This window comes from Saccopteryx leptura, chromosome 11, assembly GCF_036850995.1.
Source record: "Saccopteryx leptura isolate mSacLep1 chromosome 11, mSacLep1_pri_phased_curated, whole genome shotgun sequence".
Lineage (NCBI taxonomy): Eukaryota > Metazoa > Chordata > Mammalia > Chiroptera > Emballonuridae > Saccopteryx > Saccopteryx leptura.
The window spans coordinates 32,316,410-32,338,698 of NC_089513.1; the positions used below are offsets into that span (position 1 = coordinate 32,316,410).

The window sequence follows — 22,289 nt, forward strand, 5'->3', positions numbered from 1 at the left end:
CATTATTTCCAACACTTGTGCAGATGAGGCTCGAGCCCAGAGAGCACCAAGACATGCTCTGGGGCCTCTGACTCAGGGAACTGACAGGGCCAGGACAGGGAGCCTGGGCTTGTCTGCTTTGAAGCCCCTTGACCTCTGTGCTCCTCGGGGACTACCTCAGAGGAAGTAGGTCTGGCTGGGAAGACCCTCTCAGCCTCACCATCATCCTCTGACTTCTGCACCCAAATTTCCTCAGGCTGTGGCCTTGGAACAAAGGAATCCCCAATGAAAATGGGGTCTACAATCCACCCGGCTGTGCCCCGGGTGGCCTCCTCCTACCACCCCCCTGCATAGCACTCACCCACAGGGTATCTCCTGGGGCTCCCCATTATACACCCCTCTTGGGGAGTTGGCTCCGTGAGGAGGACCCCTGTTAGGGCTCTGTGCCAATAGTTCCAACCCCAACGACCCTGGGCATAGTCCTTGCTCCCCAGAGATACTGTGCACAGGATCATGGTCTTATTCACAGATCAGCAGGGCTCCAGTTGAGCCTCTCAACCTATCTGGAATTTCAGGGCCCTATTCATTCATTCATTCATTCATTCATTTATGAGAGAGAGAGAGAGAGAGAGAGAGAGAGGAACAGATAGGGACAGACAGGAAGGGAGATGAGAAGGATCAAATCATAATTGCAGTACTTTTGTTGTTCATTGATTGCTTTTTCATATGTGCCTTGACCTGGGGGCTCTAGGCAAGCCACTGGCCCCTTGCTCAAGCCAGCAACATTGGGCTCAAACCAGCAACCTTGGGGTCATGTCTTTGATCCCATGTTCAAGCCAGCAACCCCATGCTCAAGCTGGTGAGCCCATGCTCAAGCCAGATGAGCCTGTGCTCAAGCCAGCAACCTTGGGGTCTCAAACCTGGGTCCTCAGCATCCCAGGCCGACGTTCTATCTGCTGCACCACCGTCTAGTCGGGCTTGGAGTCATATTCTTGAAAGGAGGGGTTTGGCCTTGGCCAGTGTAGCAGTGGATAGAGCAGCATTCCAGAGACAGAGGTCACCAACTCAATCCTGGGATCACGATAAGCAATCAATGGCCCAACTAAGTGGAACACAAGATGATGCTGCTCTCTCTCTCTCTCTCTCTCTCTTCCTCTCAAAGAGAGAGAGAGAGAGAGAGAGAGAGAGAGGGTTGGCCTAGACAAGCCTGCCCTCTGGCACAGGTATTTCCCCAAGGGGGCGCTCTGCTCACAGGACCTGGTACCTTCATGATTGCATCCCTGACTGGAGTCAACTCTGGGGAGAAAGACTTGCCTAAATTTGTCTAACCTATAGTTTCTCAGACCTGTATAATTCTGATATCTATTTCCCACAAAACACCTTCTGAGGTTCCATGGAACCCAGACTGAGAAACTCCTGAATGAGCTTTTCCCATTTTAGCCTTGTATGTAGTCGGTGCTCAATATATGTGTTCACTAAACAAATGAAGGCTCAGTGGGGTTGCATCCCTCCCTCCACTCACCATCTTGTCCTCTCCAGGCCCACGGTCCTCCCTACCTACCCCCTTCACACCCCAGCACCGACTCCTCCGGCCCAGCGTCTCTGCTCCCACAGGGCCTGCGCACAGGGCGTGCCGAGCCTGACACATAGTAACCGTCTCAGGAGCCCAGCTCAGCTGTGCGTTTTTAAGCTAAGGATTAAAAGGGGTGTTGAGAGTTCAATTTCCGTCAGAGCAGGGCATGGTGAGTGCCATCAGGATTGGTTAAATGCGTTTCTTGAGCAACTGCTGTGTACCAGCACTGTGTGGTCACTTTGGGGCATATTTTCTGCTCTTCTAAGAAGTTCTAATGCTTTGGGGGATACATTATTTGATCCAGGAATGACATTGGCCCTCACTTGCTTGCCCTGCTCTGGCTTACACAGGCCCATTCCTGTAGATGAACCACACCCGGGCTCCCTCCCTGGGCTCCCTCCACAGTGGTCGGTGCTCAGCGAGCTTGGGGACAGAGGTGGTGGGTGACTGCCACTCCTGTGGACTGCCCCCAGCCCTGCTGTGCCCCACGCTATGTCTCTCTCACTAGCTCTCCAGCAGCTATGACTCCTTGCATCCTGCCATTAAAAATAGGTGGAGAACCATAAAACTTCAGGCCTTGAGGTTTTCGAGGCAATTCTAGTCATTTCCGCAGATATTTGCTCTACAGATCTGCAGTGTCTGGTAACGTCTGTCAGTAATTAAAGCCAGGTATTCCCTGGGAAATTCAGTTGTTTTAGAAGCAAATTATTTCATTGACTCCAGTGAAGTAAATGGTTTATTCGCAGCGTGTTTGGAGACATTCAGAGGCGTGTTACCCTGAAGCCATGAGGATCTGCACTGTGGGAATCCAAGGTCCTCGTCAAGGTGACAAGCAACATGCAATTTGAGAGGCTGCCAGAGCCTCTCCCATTCGCCTGGAAGGGCGATGAAGCTGAGGCTTCCAGGGTTACCTAAGAGCCTTGGGTTGTCATCAGGGTGTGGTCCCAGCTGGCCAAATTCTGTTGGGTCCTTTCAGCCAAGGGTTCATAAATGCAGGGAAAAAAAATGTGTGCTTTAATGACAACTATGAATTGTGTATGTAGATTGGTGTTATCTGTTTCTAGCCTTTTATTGCCAAGTGCAGCCGCATACCAGAGAAGTATGGGGCCGCATGCTGAGAAGGATGTTTCATCCTTGGCTCCTCCATGGCCAGGTGCAGGAGCTGAGGATAAAACGTTTGCTGTAGTGTAGACACTCTGTGCTAGAGGTCTGTAGGCCAAAACAATGGAACTCCCACACAGAGCGTCTAGTTCTGGGACTTCCGGTTAGGCCCTTAGGGGATCTTTGACCTCACTTCCAGCTGGTGAGCAGCGGAATGCCGCGGGGGACGCATCTCTGGGGGCCCTGTGATCAGCATTTCCAGCAACCACATAACCACAGCAACCATCATCCAATCTACTGTTCTGGGGTGTCGTGGATTTCTAATTGAGCATCATTACTGAGATAAGTGAGGGGGAGGCTGGGAGAGGCGAGGGCCTGTGCTATGGGTGCCGTTTCCCGCCATTAAAAATAGCGGCAGCCGTCTTAATTTACATAAGATGCAACTGGCAGAATTTCAAGACAGCATCTGGGCTCAGGTGTTTGTTGACTTGAGGTCAAAGCTTGAGAATCTGGAAAGGTGCCGCTTGGAGAATCAAGAGGAGTGCCATTATGAACAGGAAATTTGGAGTGCCTGGAACCGATTACCAGACACTTTTAGCACCCTGAAAAATATAGCAATGGCTTTACTCACAGTTTTTCCCTCTATGTACTTTTGTGAGACCTTATTCTCAGCGTTAAATAATATCAAAACCAACAAAAGAAATAGATTGACAGATGAAGTTAGTAGCGCTTGCTTGGGCTTGAAGTGTACAAAATACCAACCTTCAACTGAAGATTTAGCCAATGAAATTCAGCAGCAAAAACGCCACGAATAGGCCAGTTAGTTAACGAATTCCCCCTCCCCCTCACTTATCTTAGGTCACGGCATCCTATACAAGTTAAATAATATCAAGACCAACAAAAGAAACCGACTGACAGATGAACAAAGAAGTCACTAAGTAGGTAAGTTAAATAATTAGTTTTTGGTTTATTAAATAGTTATATATTACAATTATACTTTTTTGTTAAACTATAAATATAGCGAAATTATGATTTTTTTTCTCAAAGTGACACACCACCCAAGTTATGCTCAGTTTTTTGGAGAATTTTAACACACCAAGCTCAAAAGCTTGCCCATCACTGCTCTAAGGGCATCCTCAGGGGGACAAGGACTCAGTTGTGAGGGAAAACGGGGTGCATAACCTAGGGATGCACAGGGTGCCTCCCAGAGCCCCACGAAGACTCCACAGGAGACCCACGGAGGGGAGCCCAGGCTGGCGGAAGAGGGATCGTGGGGCCGACACCTTCCCCAGTGCCTGCCGCACCAGTCAGCCTGGCTGTGTGCTCTCATCCATGTGCAACTACCACTTGTGCCCTTCAAGTGGGGGTGTTCCGAGCTGGGCATGTGGCCCGGGAGGCGGGGGTGAGCCGGGCCTGGCTGCTTCCCCCGGATGCCCTTGCTCTTTCTCAGGGCGGTGCCAGCCTCCAGGCGGCCCTCCGTGGAGCCAGGGGCCACGTCATCTATTGGGCTGGTCTCCAGGACCTGGGACCCGGGGAGGAACAGGGAGGTATCATTGTGGCACCCCATTCGCGGTTAAGGCCCTAATGAGAACTGGGGTTTGGTTGACAGGTGACTTGAGCCAGGTTCTTTAAGGAGTCTGAGAGGAGGAGCCTCAGCACCTGGGGAACCCAGGTGTTCCTCATTCTCAGACTAACCTTTTCAGCTCCCATAAATATCTCGAGATCCCACGAGACCTGACTTTCTCTGGGAAGAGTGGTGGAGGCCTCAGCGCCTACGACCTGCGCCTCCCAGGACGGTCTGCACAGTGCACTGAGCTGTCCTGCAGGGACAGGCTGGAGGAGGAGCTGGCGGCGTGATTTCCTGCGCCTCCCAGGATGGTCTGCACAGTGCACTGAGCTGTCCTGCAGGGACAGGCTGGAGGAGGAGCTGGCAGCGTGGTCTCCTGGGATGAATTAGAGACACCTGCATAACAACTGGCTCTGGGGATGTGTGTGAGTACGTAGTGTTTTGTTTTTGTGTGTGTTTGTGAATGAGGGAGTGTGTGGCTCCATGTTTGTTTCATATTTTCCCCTAAAACCTACCCCGCTACGTGCACTAAATCGACCAAGCCCTGGCTCTCTGGAACGGTAGTCCCGAGGTGTGTTTGCACCAGCTGTAGCCGGTGTGCTAACTAGATGCCTTGGGTTCTGGGAGTAAGGGCTGGGTGTTTTGTTTGTTTGGTTGGTTTTTCATGTAGGTTGTGCTGTGACAAAGAGGAGATTGGCTGTGGTAGATAGTGTCCAGGGTTGACAGACAGCACTGGGTATTATTTGGTGGGCTTCCATTCAGTTCCTCTGCTGGCCTGATATCTTATTCTCTGATTTGAAAACGTAACCTACCTGTGGCCTTTGACCTTGCAGCACACAGGTACCCCTGGAGCCTGTGCCGGTATCTCGGGACTTTGGTCCCAGGGCTCTGAGCATCCTGGAGAGTGATAGGCTCCTGGCAGTCACAGGCAAGGCTCTCTCCACCGATGGGGCCTTGGATGGTCCCATCCTTGCACCTCCACTGAGACAGAACCTGGTCCCTCCCTGCTTGCTGGGCCCCTGGGATGAGCCCCATTCCTTGCAAGCCTCCTTGGAGGAGCCACTGTCACAATGTGACTCTAACCATTGGGTTGAGTGAAGTTTCAAAGAGGATTTGGGTTTGTTGGATATGTGGCAAGGCCAGACTCCATACCTAAGAGTCTGGAAAAGGCAACAGAAGACCTGGCTGACTAGCTGTCCACTGGTGCTGTCCTGTACTTAGCTACTTGCTTTGAGATGCCAGGTTGAGAGGTCATCTTGTTAACATGGTTGTGGCGCAATTGTTTTGAGATGGTCTCCTGAGAATAGCAGATGTGGGTAAAGTGGGAGGGCACGGGTGGGAGGGTGGGAGGACTCGTTTAGAGGTGACACAAGCAGCCTACATGGACAGGTAAGTGTCAAACACTGAGATTCATATTTGGGATGGGGGAGTGTCCTTAGGTTTACAGGCAAATATCAATTATAATTATGATTATTATAAGTATTATACATAGAAATTAAGAACTTTAAAACATAGACAATCACAAATTATTTGAAATATCTTTTAGGGGATATTTATAAAAAAATAAACATGTAAGCAATTATAAAAACAAAACAAAACAGAAAAAAATTATCCAATGCACACGATAGAAAAATAAGGTTAGAAAAATAAGAACAATTGATAGATTAGAAAATTAGCAAGAATATAGAATTCAAAATTATTATTAACCACTGGAATCTCATTAACATTTTTGGAACAGTCTACCCAACACCAGCAGATACACATTCTTTTCAAGTGCCCATAGGACATTTACCCAAATAGTTATAAAGTAAACCTCAACAAATTTAAAAAAGAATGGAAGTCATACAGATTGTGTTGTTGTTGTTTTTTTAACCACAATGGAATCAACTAGAAATCAATTACAGAAAAAAAATAGAGAAGTCTGCAAACACTTAGAAACTAAACAATACTCCTAAGTAATCCATGGATCAAAGAGGAAGTCTTAAGGGTAATTAAAAATAAAATAAATAACATTGCAAATACAAACATCAAAATGTGAAACACAGCGAAGGAAGTGCTGAGAGGGAGATTTGTAGTGCCAAAGTTCTATAGAAAGAAAGAGGCCCTGGCCGGTTAGCTCAGTCAGTTGGAGTGTTGTCCCAAAATGACAAGGTTGTGGGTTGGATCCCTGGTCAGGGTACATATGGGAAGCAACCAATGAATGACCAGCTAAGTGGAACACAAATCAATGCTTCTCTCTCTCTCTCTCTCCCTCTTTCTGTCTCTAAAATTAATCAATAAAAAATAGTTAAAAAAAATTTCCCCACTGACTTGAAAAAGAGAGAGAAAGAGAAGGAGAGGAGGGGGAGAGAGAGAAGTTCATCGTACTACTTAGTTGTCCCATTTAGTTGTGTACTCACTGATTGTTTCTCATATGTGCCCTGATCAGGGATCAAACCCCTGACCTCAACATGTTGGGATGATGCTCTAGTCACTGAGAAACCCAGCCTGAGCAAAAAAAAAGTTAAAAAAAAAAAAAAGAATATCTCAAATCACTGTATGCTTCCACCTTGAGAAACTAGATCAAAATAAACTCAAAGCAAGCAGAACAGGAAATAAAGATGGCAGAAATCAATGAAACAGAAAAGTAATAGAAAAAGAATCAATAAAACCAAAACAGGTTCTCTATAAAAGATCGATAATACTGACAAACCTCTAGCAAGACTGACAAATTTTTAAAAAGAGGGAAGATAGCCCTGGCAGGATAGCTTCGTTGGTTAAAGCACCGTCTAGAAGCACAGAGGTTGATAGTTTGAACCCTGATCAGGGCACATACAGGAACCGCTCGATATTCCTCTCTTCCTCCCTCCCTCCCTCCCTCCCTCCCTCCCTCCCTCCCTCCCTCCCTCCCTACCTCCCTCCCTCCCTCTCTTCCTCTCTCACTGAAATCAATAAATTATTTTTTTAATTTTAAAGAAAAATTAGCCAGTATCAGGAATGAAACAACATCACTATAGACCCTGCATAATAAAGGAGGCCCACACACCCCTCTATACACAAAAGTTTGGCAACTTAGATCAAGTGAACCAGTCCCTCGAAAGCTACAAACTACCAGTTTGCCTGCTATGACACAGATAATTAGGCCCACAACTATCAGAGATACTGACTCTGTAGTTTAAAATCCTATAGAAGAAATTTCCAGGTTGAAAGGGCTTAACTAGGTAATTCTACCAAACATCTGAAGAGTTCTATTGCTGCGCAGTCTGTTTCAGGAACACGTCCCAGCCCTTTTTATGAAGCCAGCCAGCATTATTCTGCTACCAAACTCCACGATGACAGTGCAAGAGAGCAATCTCCAGACCAGTGTCCCTCACAAACAGAGGTGCAAAAACTCTTAACCGTACATTTGCAAACAGAATTTATCCATCTATAAAGTAATTATATACTATGACTAAATGAGGTTTATTCTACGGATGCAATACTAGCTTATTATTTGAAAATAAATCAATGTAATCTACCACTGTAAGTTGCTGCTATAACAAATTAACACAAAATAATAGCTTAATAAACACAAATTTATTCTTTTAGCATCTTGGAGGTCTGAAGTTTAAAATGGGTTTCATTGACCTAAAATCATGGTGTCCATAGGGCTGTGTTCCTTTCTGGGGATGTTCAGGGGATAATCTGTTTTCTCGTCACTTCTAGCACCTAGAGGCAGCTGGCCTCCTTTCGTCTTCAGGGCCAGCAACGGCCACTGGAGTCTGTCTCATGTGATATCACTCCAACATTGGCTCTTCTGCCTTTCTCCTTTACATTTAAGTATGCTCGTGGTTGCAGTGGAACCCACCAGATAATCCAGGATAATGTCCCCGTCTCCAGGTTTGCTGATTAGCCATCTTCTTTCCACCTGCAACCTCAATTCTCCTTTGCTAGGTAATCTAATGTAGTCACAGGGTCCAGGTTAAGGTTAATTCTCCTTTGCTAAGTAATCTAATGTAGTCCCAGGGCCCAGGTTAAGGTTAATTCTCCTTTGCTAAGTAATCTAATGTAGTCACAGGGTCCAGGTTAAGGTTAATTCTCCTTTGCTAGGTAATCTAATGTAGTCACAGGGTCCAGGTTAAGGTTAATTCTCCTTTGCTAAGTAATCTAATGTAGTCCCAGGGCCCAGGGATTACGATATGGCCGTCTTTGGGAGCCACTGTTCTGCCTGTAACATCTGACCCTGTGCCTGCTTCCTGGCCCTGTTGTGGGCCTTCTCCCTTCTCCCAGCTAGTCCCTGTGTCAGTTTGCAGACCCTGCGTCTATCCCAGGACCTCTACCCTGTCTGCCTCTGCCCCCCCCCCCCCCAAGGACACTGCCCAGGTGCCCCCTGGCCTGCTCCTCCGTGCCTTTCAGGCCCCGGTCCTACATCCCTGCTGTGCAATGGCTCCAGCCCCTCTGCCCCCCCCCCCCCCAAGGACACTGCCCAGGTGCCCCCTGGCCTGCTCCTCCGTGCCTTTCAGGCCCCGGTCCTACATCCCTGCTGTGCAATGGCTCCAGCCCCTCTGTCACTTTGTCAGTTGCTTTAGTTTTCTCCAAGGCGCAGTCTTTATTGTTGACTTGTCTTTTCATCTGTCTCTCTGCCCCGCCCCCTCGCTCTGAGTCCTTGAATGGTGTGGGACATAGAGGAGCCTCTGGGTGCCTATGTGGTGAATTAGTGAACAAACAGATGAGAGTCATCTGCAAATAATAACAACGAATTGTTGTTCTTGATATTTTTTGCCTTCCCTTTCTGTTTCATGTCCTAATGCATTGCCCAGAACTTCCTGAACACTGTTAAGGGTAATGGTGCTCACATGCATCCTTGTTTTGTTTGATTTAAATAGCATAGTCTCTAGGGTTTTCTCTTTAAATATAACTTTTGCTTTTGGTTTGAAATATTAGTCAAAGCACAAGAGTACTTTTTAGAAAACATCTATCAAGCTCATGCTTTTGCAACAAGTTTTTACTAGTAATGTTTTACCAAACATCTACTGATTCAATAGTCATAAATGTTTCTATTCAACCTTAGTTGCATTTTGAGACAATTTCAGCTCAGTTGCAGTGAATTGTACCTTTAATCAGATGTTGAATTCTCTCTGTTAATATTGTACCCAGGGGTCTTGAGGCTGCAGTCAGGAGGGAGATTGAGACCTTTCCATTCCCTCCTTGGTTCTTCTGTCTCCAGCCAGCTCTTTATCCCCAGATGCCCGTGGCCCGTTGATGAGCGTTCCTTGGAGGCCCCGTGCTCAGGGTGGAGGGTGGGTGGGATCAGTGGGCTGGGCTGAGTAACAGTGGAAGTACCGAAGAGTATAAATACTCTGCTGTTTCTTTTCACTTTATGCAGTTTTGTATTTTTTAAATTTATTGACTGATTTTACAGAGAGAAAGAGAAAAGAGACAGAGGTGGGGGCAACAAGAAGTATCAGCTCATAGTTGCTTCACTTTAGTTGTTCATTGATTGCTTGTCATATGTGCTTTGTCCGTGCAAGCCCAGGGTTTGGAACCTACAACCTCAGGGCTCCAGGTTGATGCTCTGCCCAGTGTGCCAGGCATGCCTTTGTGCAGTTTTAATGTTTCTCTGCTCGAGTCAGAGCAGGTCACACATAGTGAAGGACTGGATTTACGTTCTGGACAGAACCGTCTTCCAGCTGCCCAGCCCTGGTGAAGTGTCCTTGGTCTGGTGGCACACAGCTGGGAGCGGCAGCCCCACCCCAGCAGAGGCAAATGATGGAAATGGCAGGAGGGGAAAATTGTTAATGCCATCTGTCAAGATGTTGTAACTCCCCAGAGAGACAGGCTTTAGAGATGACAAGGCAGGGCCCAGAGGGATTAAGGGACTTGATAAAGGTCCCTCAGCGGACCGGGTGTTTGAGCCCATGACTGTCTGACCTCAAAGCCCGTGCTTGTTCCACAGGGCCAGACCGCCTCCCTTCATGGCTGACCCTTCCCTGACTTTGGCTGTTGACATCAGGCAATTAGTGAACAGAGACTGTCTCCCTCTCCCACTTCCCTGATGGCTGTGCTGAAATCTGGCAAAGGCCCAAACTGGGGACAGAGAGTGAAGATTCTTTCTGGCCTCTGAGGCAGGAACCGAAGCAGTCCGGCTGCCCCCTGAGCCCACCCAGCCCTTCTGCCTCCAGAGCCCAGCGTCTGGACGGGGAGGGCGGGGGAGGGGTGAGAACGCCAGTCCTTCTGCGGAGCCAGCCTCTCCCCTTCTCCAGGGTGTGTCCCCACTCAGGTGGAAAAGGGTGCCCGCCTGGGCAGGAGCCGGGCACACACGGCCAGCTATCTGCCTGGCAGGGGTGCTGGCTGGGGTGCCCTCTCCCACCCGAAGGGCAGAGTCTGAGTGCATGGCGAGGGCTGCCTGGGGCCCTGGGGACGGAGACCTAGTTCCTAAGAGTCAAGGAACAAGCTGACAGAGGAACCCACAGCCTGGAAGTTGGCCTCAGAGCGCTGTCCCCACCCCACGTGGGGAGGTGCAGGGGGGAACGGGTGGAACGGATGGGGAGATTCACCAACCCCTCCACCTCCACCAAAAACACTGTGGAAGGAGAACAGAGAGGAGTTTTGACTGAAGCTCAGCATTGAATATCAAAATGAAACAAAGGGCGTGGCTAAAAAGTTGTGGAATTGGGCCAAAGTGTTCTTAAGGGAGCTACTTCCAAATGCAGGAAGCCGCCCAAAGATGGCTGGCAGACAGGCCCCGGAAGAGCAGCCATTTTAGGAGAAGGCTCCTCAGTACACAGGTTGCATACTTTTGGACGACTGGGTGGATTCTGGACGCCCACCCCGACCCCCACCATGGAGGGAAATCCTGGACTGGGGCACTTGGGGACAGAAGTGCTCCACCACTTACTTACTCGACACACCCTTTCATTTGATTCGTGTGCTGTGGCCCCTTAGCTCAAACAGACAGCATTCCCAACAGGTCTTCAGTGATGTGCGGGTCCCCTGCCTGAGGGTCACCTGCGTGTAGCTCCCCTGCAGCGCTGGCCTTAACAGCCAGGCCAGTGCCTCCTAACAGACAAAAACTTGTCCATTATGTCTCCTCCTCCTTGGTGAACCTTGCTGAGGAAACCGCTCTTCCTTATTCCTCTATCTGCGGAGATAGAAGTGAGCAAACATGGAAAAGGGGGAACTGAAGGCAGGGAATGTCCAGACACAGGATTCCTACCAAGCAGCCGTCCGGACGGTGGCTGGAGCGGGGCCGCAGCAAAGCTCTGGCCTTCCTAGCAGCCGGGAGAGAGGGGACCGCATCAGCGCTTCTGCAGCGTCACTGGGCCAGCGCTCACCGAGAGAGGCTGGAGGAGGTGCAGTGCAGGTCCTGAGAAAGAGGGGACATTGGGTGACATGGTGAACAGTGTCCCTGGGGAGGTGGTTGGGGTGGCTTTCTCAGCACCCATTTCAGCCTGAAGAATTAATGTGGATCTCTTATCTTAGTGCATCTCAGCCCCCACGTCAGTGACAGCTGGGTGATGGGCAGGTGTCCCAAGGGGATGAGCTGTGAGAAGAACACTAGGAGTGAGGTTCTAGAAGAGGCCTTCTTGCCCCTAAGAGACAGACTTTCTCTCTCTGGTTGTGGTCTGCGGTGGGGGTAGGGGTATGAGGCTTCCAAGGAGAGGAGGAGGGTGTGGCCAGTGAAGTAGAGCTCCCCGCTGGCCCTCTCTTATGTGAGATGACAAACGTCTTTGTCTTCAAGGCCCTTGAAAGTGGGGTTTATATGCTTGGAGCTGGCAGCATGGAGTCTTCCAATGAATAAACATGGTTTATATCTCCAGTTTTTAGGTCTTATTTAATTTTTCTTTCTTGTACTTTTTAATTGTTGGCGAAAAAATGTCTTGAATATATTTCATTAAATTTATTCCTACTTTGTGGTTTTTGTTGCTGTTGGACATGTTTTTCGTGTCTAGTGGTTTTGGTTCCTTTTGTAGATCTGAATGTTTATCTGCTACCATTTCCTCTCAGCATGAAGAACTTTTAGCATTTCTTATAGTTCAGGACTGTTGGCAACAGGGGCTCCCAGGGTTCATTTATATGAAAATGTCTTTTTTTCACCTTTGATTTTTAACTTGTTTACTTACTTTTTAAAGTATTACAATTTCATAATTTTAAGTGTACTCAGATTTTATACTGTATCCACTATCTAATTTCAGGATATTTTTATAATCTCTAAAATAAACCCATACCCATTTTCAGTGACTTTATTTTCTGTCTCTATGGATGACTAATATGAACATTTCATATACATGGAATCATAAAATATATGTCCTTTTGTGTCTGGCCCCTTTCATATAGTAGATTTCCATGGTGCATCTATGTTGTAGCTTTGTTAGTATTTCATTCCTTTACAGAGTTTTTTTAGAGCAGTTTTCTTAGGTTCACAACAAAATTGAAAATAAGGCTCTCCTATTACCGACATCACTCACAAGGGTGGCACATTTGTTACCAAGGATAAACCTACATGGACACGCCATACTCACCCAAAGGCCATAGTTTACCTTACAGTGCGTCCTTGGTGTCGTCTAGTCTGTAGGTTAGGACCAAGGTTAATGACATATACCCATCATTATATTATCATTCAGAGTACTTTCACTGCCCTAAAAATCCTGTGCTCTGCCTATTTATCTCAACTCATGGCAATCACTGATCACTTTACCTACATCATTTCGCCTTTCCCAGGATGTCTAATAGTTGGAATCCTATATGAATACTTAGTTGGACTAAGTATGTAGACTTAGTAATGTGCACTAAGGTACTTCCATGTGCTTTCATGGCTTGATAGCGCATCTCCTTTTAGCGCTGACAGTCCGTTGTCTGGATGTACCAGTTTATGTATTCATTCACCTCCTGAAGGCCATCTTGGTTGTTCCTAGGCTTGGACAGTTATGAGTAAAGCTGCTATAAACATCTATGTGCAGGTTTTTGTATGGACATATGTTTTCAGCTCCTTTGGGTGAGGACCAAGTGTGATTGCTGGACCATATGGTAAGAGTATGTTTAGGTTTATAAGAAACGGCCAAACTGTCTTCCAAAGGGGCTCTATCATTTTACATTCTCACCAGAAATGTTACACTACATTTTCTCCAGCATTTGGTGCATTCCTTCTTTAATTGTGGCAAAAATAACCCATAAAATATTCCATTTTAACTGTACAATAGTGGTGTTAAGTATCTTCACATTGTTTGTGAAAATACCCATTAAACAGCAACTTATTTCCCCCTTCCCACCAGCCCTGGTAAACTACAATTCTATTTCAATGAATTTGACTACTTCTGATACCGCATGTAAGTGGGAACGTGTAATATTTGTCTCTTTGGGACTGTCATATTTCATTTACACAATGTCCTCAAGGTTCGTCTATGTTGTAGCATGTGACAGGATTTCCTTATTGTTGAGGTTGAATAATATTCCATACTTCTTGACTACTGTGAATAATGCTATAAACATAGGTGTACAAATATATCTGAAAACCTGCTTTCAATTCTTTTTAATATATACCCAGAGGTGGGTATATATTGCTGGATCATTTGGTAGTTTTCTTTTTAATTTTATTTTATTTTTGTATTTTTCTGAAGTTGGAAACGGGGAGGCAGACAGACTCCCACATGTGCCCGACTGGGATCCACCCGGCACGCCCACCAGAGGGCGATGCTCTGCCCATCTGAGGTGTTGCTCTGTTGCAACCAGAGCCATTCTAGTGCCTGAGGCAGAGGCCACAGAGCCATCCCCAGCGCCCGGGCAAGCTTTGCTCCAGTGGAGCCTTGGCTGCGGGAGGGGAAGAGAGAGACAGAGAGGAAGGAGAGGGGGAGGGGTGGAGAAGCAGATGGGCGCCTCTCCTGTGTGCCCTGGCCGGGAATCAAACCCGGGACTCCTGCACGCGAGGCTGATGCTCTACCACTGAGCCAACCGGCCAGGGCCTTCTTTTTAATTTTTTAAAACATTTTTTCAACAATTTATTTTAGACAGAGGAAGGTAGGGGGTGGAAAGCAGTGATTTGTTGTTCAAGTTAGTTATGCATTCATTGATCACTTCCCATATGCTCTGACCGGGGATTGGGTCTGCAATCTTGGTGTGTCTGGACAACTCTAGCCGACTGAACTAACTAGGCCGGACCTATTTTTTTTCTTTTTTTCTTTTGAGAGAGAGAGACAGGGACAGACAGGAAGGGAGAGAGAAGCATCAACTCATAGTTGCAGTACCTCAGTTATTCATTGATTGCTTTCTTGTATGTGCTTTGACCCTGGGGCTCCAACTGAGCCAGTAACCCCTTGCTCAAGCCAGCGACCATGGGGTCATGTCTATGATCCCGTGCTCAAGATGGAGAGCTTGTGTTCAAGCTGGATGAGCCCATGCTCAAGCCGGTGACCTCGGGGTTTCCACCCTGGGTCCTCAGTGTCCCAGGCTGACACTCTATCCACTGTACCACCTCCCAGTCAGGATGCCAGGGTCTATTTTTAATTTTTTGAGGAAACTCCATAATGGCTGCAACAATTTTATAATCCCATTAACAGTGCACAAATTCCAATTTCTCCACATCCCTGTCAACACTTTTTTTATATTACCCATACTAATGGGTAAAAGGTGATATCTAATGTGATTAAATTTTGCATTTCTGATGATTAATGATGTGGAGCATCTTTTTATATGCCTGTTGACCATTTGTATACCATCTTTGGAGAAATGTCTATAGGTCTTGTGACCATTTTTAATTGAATTATTTGATTTTGGTGGTGGTGGTATTGATTTGTATGACTTTCTATATTCTGGATATTAACCCTTTTGTCAGATATGATTTGCAAATATTTTCTCCCATTCTTCAGGTTGCCTGTTAACTCTGTTGACAGTGCCCTTTGGCACACACAAGTTTTTAGGTTTGATGTAGTCCCATTTGTGTATTTTTCTTTTGTTGCCTGTAATTTTGGTGTCACATCCACGAGATTTTGGTGTCATATTCATGAAATTATTGCCAATCCAAAGTCATGAAGACTTTCATCTGTTTTCTTCTAGGAGTTTTGTAGTTTTAGACCTTATGTTAAGATCTTGAATCCATTTTGGATTACTTTTTGTATATGGCATAAAATAAGGGTCAAACTTTATTCTTTTGCATGTGGATATTGTTTTTCCAACAATTTTGGAAGACTGTTTTTTCCTTATTGAGTGGTCTTGGCACCCTTGTTGAAGATCATTTGACCATGTATGTGAGGGTTTATTTCTGGGATCTCCATTCTATTGTTGGTCTATTTGCCTGCTTTATGCCAATATCATACTGTTTTGATTATTGTAGCTTTGTAATGTCTTTTTTTTTTTAATTTAGCAAGAGGAGGGGAGGCAGAGACAAGCTTCTTTCTGCATACACCCCGACTGGGATCCACCAGGCAAGCCCATTAGGGGGCGATGCTCTGCCCATCTGGGGCCCTTGCTCCATTGCAACTGGAGCCATTTTTTTAGTGTCTGAGGCAGATGCCATGGAGCCATCCTTAGCACCTGGGGCCATCTCGTTCTAATGGGCCATCTTGCTCTAATTGAGCCATGGCTGCAGAAGAGGGGAAGAGAGAGAGAGAGAGACAGACAGACAGGAGAGAGAAGTGAGAGGGAGAGGGGTGGAGAAGCAGATGGGCACTTCTCCTGTGCACTCTGGGAATCAAAACTCAGGACATCCGCATGCTGGGTCGATGATCTACCACTGTGCCAACTGACCAGGGCCTGTAATATCTTTTGAAATCAGGAAGTGTGAGTCCTCCAAATTCAAAATTGTCTGGGCTATTCAGGGTCCTCTGAAATTCCATATGAATTTGAGAATTTCTGCCCCCAAAAATGTTGTTGAAATTTTGATCGGTATTGAGTTGAACTTATAAAGTATAGTATAAACATCACAACACAATTAGTGCATTTGAGTCACTTTGAATTGTGTACTCAGCACTTTTTCACATTGCATTGCTTTTGCAATAGCTTTTAGTTGTTTTTCTTCATACAAGTCTTTTGTCAGTTACAGGCATTTCAAATATTTTCTTTTTGGCTGTGGCTTGCCATTTTACTTTAACAGTAGCTTTTTTAGGAAAAGGGTGAAATTGATAATTTTTTTCTTTTATGGTTGAAGTCTTTTGTGTCCTAAAGATATCTTTGCCTACCAGAGTCATGAAGATACTCTTAGATGTATTGTTTTGCTCTTCACATTTAGGTCTGTACTCTATTTTGAATAAATTGTGTATTGTGTGCAGTATAAACATCACAATATTAAGTTGTCCAACTCATAAACATAGGATATCTTTCCACTTGTTTCTTTAATTTTTTTCAGCCATGTTTTACAGTTTTCAGTTTCTAAATCTTTTATCTTCTTGGTAGGTTTATTCCTAAGTGTTTTATTCTTTTTGATGTTATGAATGAAATTGCTTTCTCTTTTTTAAAAATTTTCCATTGGTTTGAAAGAGAGAAAGTATCAACTCATTGTTTCATTTAGTTTTTCCATTTGGCTGTGTCCTCATTGATTGCTTTGGTTTCCTTTAAACGCAGCAGATTTCTTACCTACCCTTTTCCTTGTAACTCCTCTGACCACTCCAATTTTATGCAGAGATCTCCAAATCTCCAACTTTGTTCAGGCCCAAAGCCTAAGCACCCATTACCCAAACTCTGGTTATATTTTATTCATATGATAGGAAGGTAGTTCATATTTAACAGTTACTTCTGGGGTTTAAGTTTATGTATGCATTCTTTTCTCATTTTTTCCCCTGGACTTTAGGGATTTTCCATATTTCCTTGTGAGCTCAGCATCCCACTTAGGAGTATGTGTGTTGCAATTTATTTAGCATTTAGGTGTTTTGTAGTAGTGGATAACTTCTTAGAAAACTTTGATACCAAAAGGGTAACTATTTTTGTATTTTCCCCCAGCGTTTTACTGAGGTATAATTTACGTACAGTAAAAAGCATACAGTATATCCTAAGTATACAACTCAGTAATAAAATTTAAATATATATGCACTTTACCATTATCTAAATCAATTTATAGAATACCTTCATCATTCCATTATGTTCTCTCAGGCCCCTTTCCAGTCTCGACTCACTCTGTTAGCACCCTAGATTTGTTTTGCCTGTCTTTGAGCTTAATATAAATATAACATCTATTTTTTTCTTGTCAACAATGTATTTTAGACTTATCCCTCTTATGAGTGACTCATTTTTTTAAATTGCAGACTAGTATTCCAATATACCATTCTTTGATTATCCACTAACTTTTTGGTGGATATGAATAGTTTCCAGTTTGGGGGCATTATAAATAAAGCTGCTGTGAATATTCTTGTACAAATCTTATTGTAGGCATATGTAATAATTTCTCTTGGTTGTATTTCCAGAAGTGGAATCAAAGAGGCACAGTGTAGACATATATTTACCTTTATAAGAAACTGACAAGCTGGCCTGACCTGTGGTGGCGCGGTGGATAAAGCATTGACTTGGAATGTTGAGGTTGCCGGTTCAAAACCCTGGGCTTGCCCGGTCAAGGCATATACAACAAGCAATCAATGAACAACTAAAGTGAAGCAACTACGACTTGATACTTCTTGTTCTCTCCCCTCCTCTCTCTGTAAAAATCAATAAATAAAAAAAGAGAAAGAAATTGATAAGCTGTTTCCCAAGGTGATTATACCAATGCACATTTCTACTAGTTGCTCCATATTCTCACAATTTGGCTAATACAAAGTGGTATTTCTTTGAGGTTTCATTTTGCATTCCTTGATGTTGAGAACCTTTTCCTATTCCAATTGTGCATTTGAGTCACTTCTTTGAATTGTGTACTCAGCACTTTTTCACATTGCATTGCTTTTGCAATAGCTTTTAGTTGGTTTTCTTCATACAAGTCTTTTGTCAGTTACATGCATTGCAAATATTTTCTTCTTGGCTGTGGCTTGCCATTTTACTTTAACAGTAGCTTTTTTAGGAAAAGGGTGAAATTGATAATTTTTTTCTTTTATGGTTGAAGTCTTTTGTGTCCTAAAGATATCTTTGCCTACCAGAGTCATGAAGATACTCTTAGATGTATTGTTTTGCTCTTCATATTTAGATCTGTACTCTATTTTGAATAAATTGTGTACTGTGTGAAAGCATCAATGTTTATTTTTCATACAGATAACGCAGTTACTCTAGCTCCAACTAAAAACAACAACTTTCCTTTCCCTATTGAATTGCTTGGCGTTTCTGTTGAAAAGGCAGTGACCATATATATGTGTGGGTCTATTTCTGGGTTCTTTTCTATCTACTGATCTGATTGTCCTGACTCTAGTTCCATACTTCTAGTTACTATAGCTTTAAAGCAAGTCATGAAATTGAGTAGTATAAGTCTTCCAAAGTTTTTTTCCTTCTTCAAGATTATCTTGACTATTCTGGGTATGTTGCTTTCCATATATATTTGCCAGTTTATATTTGGTGGCCTCATAGGATTTTGATTTCATTGAATCTGTAGATTACTGAGATCTTAACAGTATGTAGCCTTTCAATCCATGAGCATAATATATTTACTGCAGAATGTTCAGCAGCTTCTCTTGGCAACATTTTGTAGTTTGCATGGCAGAAGTCTTGCACATTTTTTATTCACTTTTTTTTTAGGTAATTTGACTTATATGATGCTATTATAAGTGATATCTCAAAATTAAATTTTAAATTGTTTTTGTTAGTGTATAAACAATACAACTAGAGTTTTGCCTCGTATCCTGAAAAATTTTTAGTTCTGGTAGATTTATCAAACACTTGGTAATCTTCAAGAAATCAGAGAACTACAAATACATCTAATTTCCCAAACAGTGTAAAAAAGGATTCACTGTTTGTATACCTCCTTTCACAGTTACCACCTCAGACACATTACCTTCTGATTTTTTTCTTCTTTGAAGAACATGTAAATTCTGGAGTTAAACTTGCTTTTGGTGTATTTCTGGGACATGAGAAGTGCACCAAATCTTTACAGAGGAACTTGTTTTTCAGCTGAATGTAGAATAGGGAAGTGAGGACATGGCCTACATGCTGCCCTTTTTTTGCAGAATGGTGAACAAAGTACTGTTTTTCAAGAATGACAATGAGAACACAGACATTAAGGTGGATGGGATTAGAATAGAATAGATAAATTTGTGATATTAAATTATCCTTGTCACATTTATGAATTCTTCACTGGTCAAATAAATGGTCCCATCTTTTCATCTTTTGCTTTTTCTTTCATTTTTTTCTTCCCTGTTTGATTCTTCCCAGTATGCAGAGTAATCAGCATACTGCCTAAACTACAAATGGATATAATGAACAGGGACCCATTTTAACTTCAAATAACACCAATGTAAGCACAACTATTCAGGAATATTTTATATTTTCAAAGTATTAAGGAATTCTTTAATTAGAAAAATAAAGGCAATGGGATTATCTATCAGGTTCTAAAAGTACCCATGAATTAAATCACTCATACCCCCCTCTAAAAAACAACAAAACAAAACTTTAAATCACATTGCTATTAAGCTTTCTTACAGTAAGGAATAAGACCAAGCTATACTAGAGTATAAAACCTGAAATTCTGAGCATGAAAATAATTTATTGATTAGACATCTGGTTTATTCAAGCACTAGGCCTACTGAAGATAGAATTAACACAGCTCATGAAGCAGGAAAAAAATTCCATCCTGCACTGCTTAATTTCAAATTTCCTGGGGACAAAATTTTTGCATTCTGTACTACAGACTCACCTTAAAGCACCCACATGTGCTTGATATTGATTAACTTAATAGAATATGAGAACTTTCTATACACTCAACTTGGCAAGTTTCATTAGTGAATCAACTTTCAGAAACATTCTTAGGCACAAGAAATAGCATTGCCTGCAGTGAAAGTCTTTGATAATCAAAGAAAAGAATATCACTTAAATATAATCTTATAAACAGAAAGGAAAACATATGCACTTTTGCCAATGGATTGCTTTACGTATCAGGAAAAATGTCACAATGAGATTTTCTATGAGATCAAAACTTAATTATATTCAACTTTTAATCAATATTCAGGTTATTAGAAATCAGAAAAAAAGAAAGCTGTGGAACCTAAATTTGGGATGGAAGTGCAGGATTAATAGTACGGAATAACACCTGCACTTCTTTGGCTAACTCATTAAAAAATGCCAATTAAACATTTTCAGTCAAATTTTATTATTTTTTTTAAAAAAGCAGCAGATCAACATTACAATTCAAGAACCTAACCTAAATATGCACTTGACAATGAAGCACATCTGAGTATGGAGTGAAAACAGTTTTTAAAAAACCATCAAATGTATCATCTCCAAATACCCAAATAATGAATCACTTCTGCAGGCCTTTTGTTGAGTGAAATCATGAACAAAAAACTGGAGATTTATTGCTGTGAAAACAAATCTGTAGTACAGTAGTATGAATCTTGGGTATGAAACATAATCGGCTAACTCAAGTTAAGAAGTTGAAAATCTAATAAAAAATTTGTGTGTGTGTGAAAGTCTACAAGCCAGTTGACCCAAGAGCAACTGAGAGATCTAACTATTCAGTGAGACCAGACATTATTTTAAATCTCCATTTTTGGAAGGCAATTAAAAATTACAATTCTAACTGCCCACAAACCAAATTTTAATAATTGTAGAAAGCAATTAAAACTACGTTCAAAGAGCTTCTTTTCCCAGCTCAATTTCAGCACCCCAAGGAGAAATAAAAAAGCATCCATGACTATCACAGATGAAAACAAAATGAAGGTCATTGGAATCTGTTATTTTTTCCCCTACTGAGGTATAAAATCTATATAGAAATTTGATACTATACTATAACAAATTGTACTTCTCATAGTTCTAATTTCTTTTAAACCCTGTTTAATATAATTTCTTTTTTTAATTGTAAAAATGTTGTTTTCATGATTCTGAATCTGGTTCCAGTCCTTTTCATATATCTTTATATCAATATTTAATATACTGGCTACTAGTTCTAATCAGGAAAAAATCTTGGAAATCTCTTCATTATGACAGCACTGGTCAGCAGAAATTACTGATGTGCGAGCAAACCCTAAAAGGTACAGCTTTCCAGAAAGCACGTGTTGCTGACTGCTCTATGATCTGAAAACTCTTATAATGATTCTTGACGACAGACTTTCAATCTTGTAAACATCGATGTGCACAGTCTCGCTACATTGGAGTTGCACGTCCTTGGACAGGAAGGCTGGTTCCCAGCTAGTGAGAAGCGAGAGGAGTCTCGTTTTAATGGCTGATAAACCTTACATCCTGCAGGAGGAAGCACTTTTCCTTTTTTGCTACTTAAGAATGTGGCAGAAATGTATGCTGAGGTAGCCCAGTCAATCCTTATTTTTTTCCTTTTTGTGTAAATTTGGTCTCAGAATATTTCTGGAAGGGTGACATTTCGAAGAAGCCACTGCTGTGACCGGCTTCCGCTGCAGTCTCTGATGCTGGGCACCTGGCTGTCCTCTTCTGTAGCTTTGTCCAGGCACTGATTGCTGTTCACATGCTGCAGGGTTAATTTCTGAAAAGGACAGAAAGAGTCTTCACGTGAAAATGGAAAACAGAACAAAAACATCTCAATCATTATTTTTGGTAATTATTATATTCCTCAGTAGAAAGGGATTTTTTTGTTGTTTTGTAATATAGATTATTTAAATAACAATGGAGAAAAGGCGGCTATGTAAAGACAGAGCTGTGTGGGAGGCAGAAAGCACGGGGTACAGTGGGTGATAATAAACTTGCAGTAAGATGACCTAAATTCTAAGTCCAACTCTGCCATAGCTCTGTGAGAAATTTTACTTTTTTGCACTTCAGTTTCCTAAAACTGACTGGATTAGTGGTTCCTAATTTAGGATCCTCAACCTATTTTCAAAAAGCTATTTCAAAATTGCTTCATTTCCCTACGATAAGGCTGTTCAAATTGTTTCTGTGATTCCATACCTCAAGTCCTTAGAAACTCGGATCCTTTTGAAGACTCAAAATCATATGAAATCATATGACTTATAAAGCTGTTCTTAAAGCCGAACAGACATAGCTATGTATCTTCCTATCTGCCTGTTTATATTCTAAACTGTCATGTTAATT

The 22,289-nt window shown here is 43.2% G+C and overlaps 1 protein-coding gene and 1 non-coding gene across 2 annotated transcripts in view; both read right to left on the reverse strand.

Annotated features, from left to right (window-relative positions):
• Positions 1-14,061: 14,061 nt before the first annotated feature.
• Positions 14,062-14,137, reverse strand: TRNAA-CGC (transfer RNA alanine (anticodon CGC)). Its single transcript has one exon. It is a non-coding gene; the product is annotated as a tRNA-Ala (tRNA).
• Positions 14,138-19,759: 5,622 nt separating this feature from the next.
• The window catches only part of GALNT1 (polypeptide N-acetylgalactosaminyltransferase 1), a 106,707-nt gene continuing 104,177 nt past the window's right edge, over positions 19,760-22,289 (reverse strand). Inside the window, exon 12 of the mRNA XM_066352340.1 lies at positions 19,760-21,726. Coding sequence (XP_066208437.1) covers positions 21,580-21,726 — 147 coding nt within the window. The 3' untranslated portion in view covers positions 19,760-21,579. The remainder of the gene's footprint in view (positions 21,727-22,289) is intronic.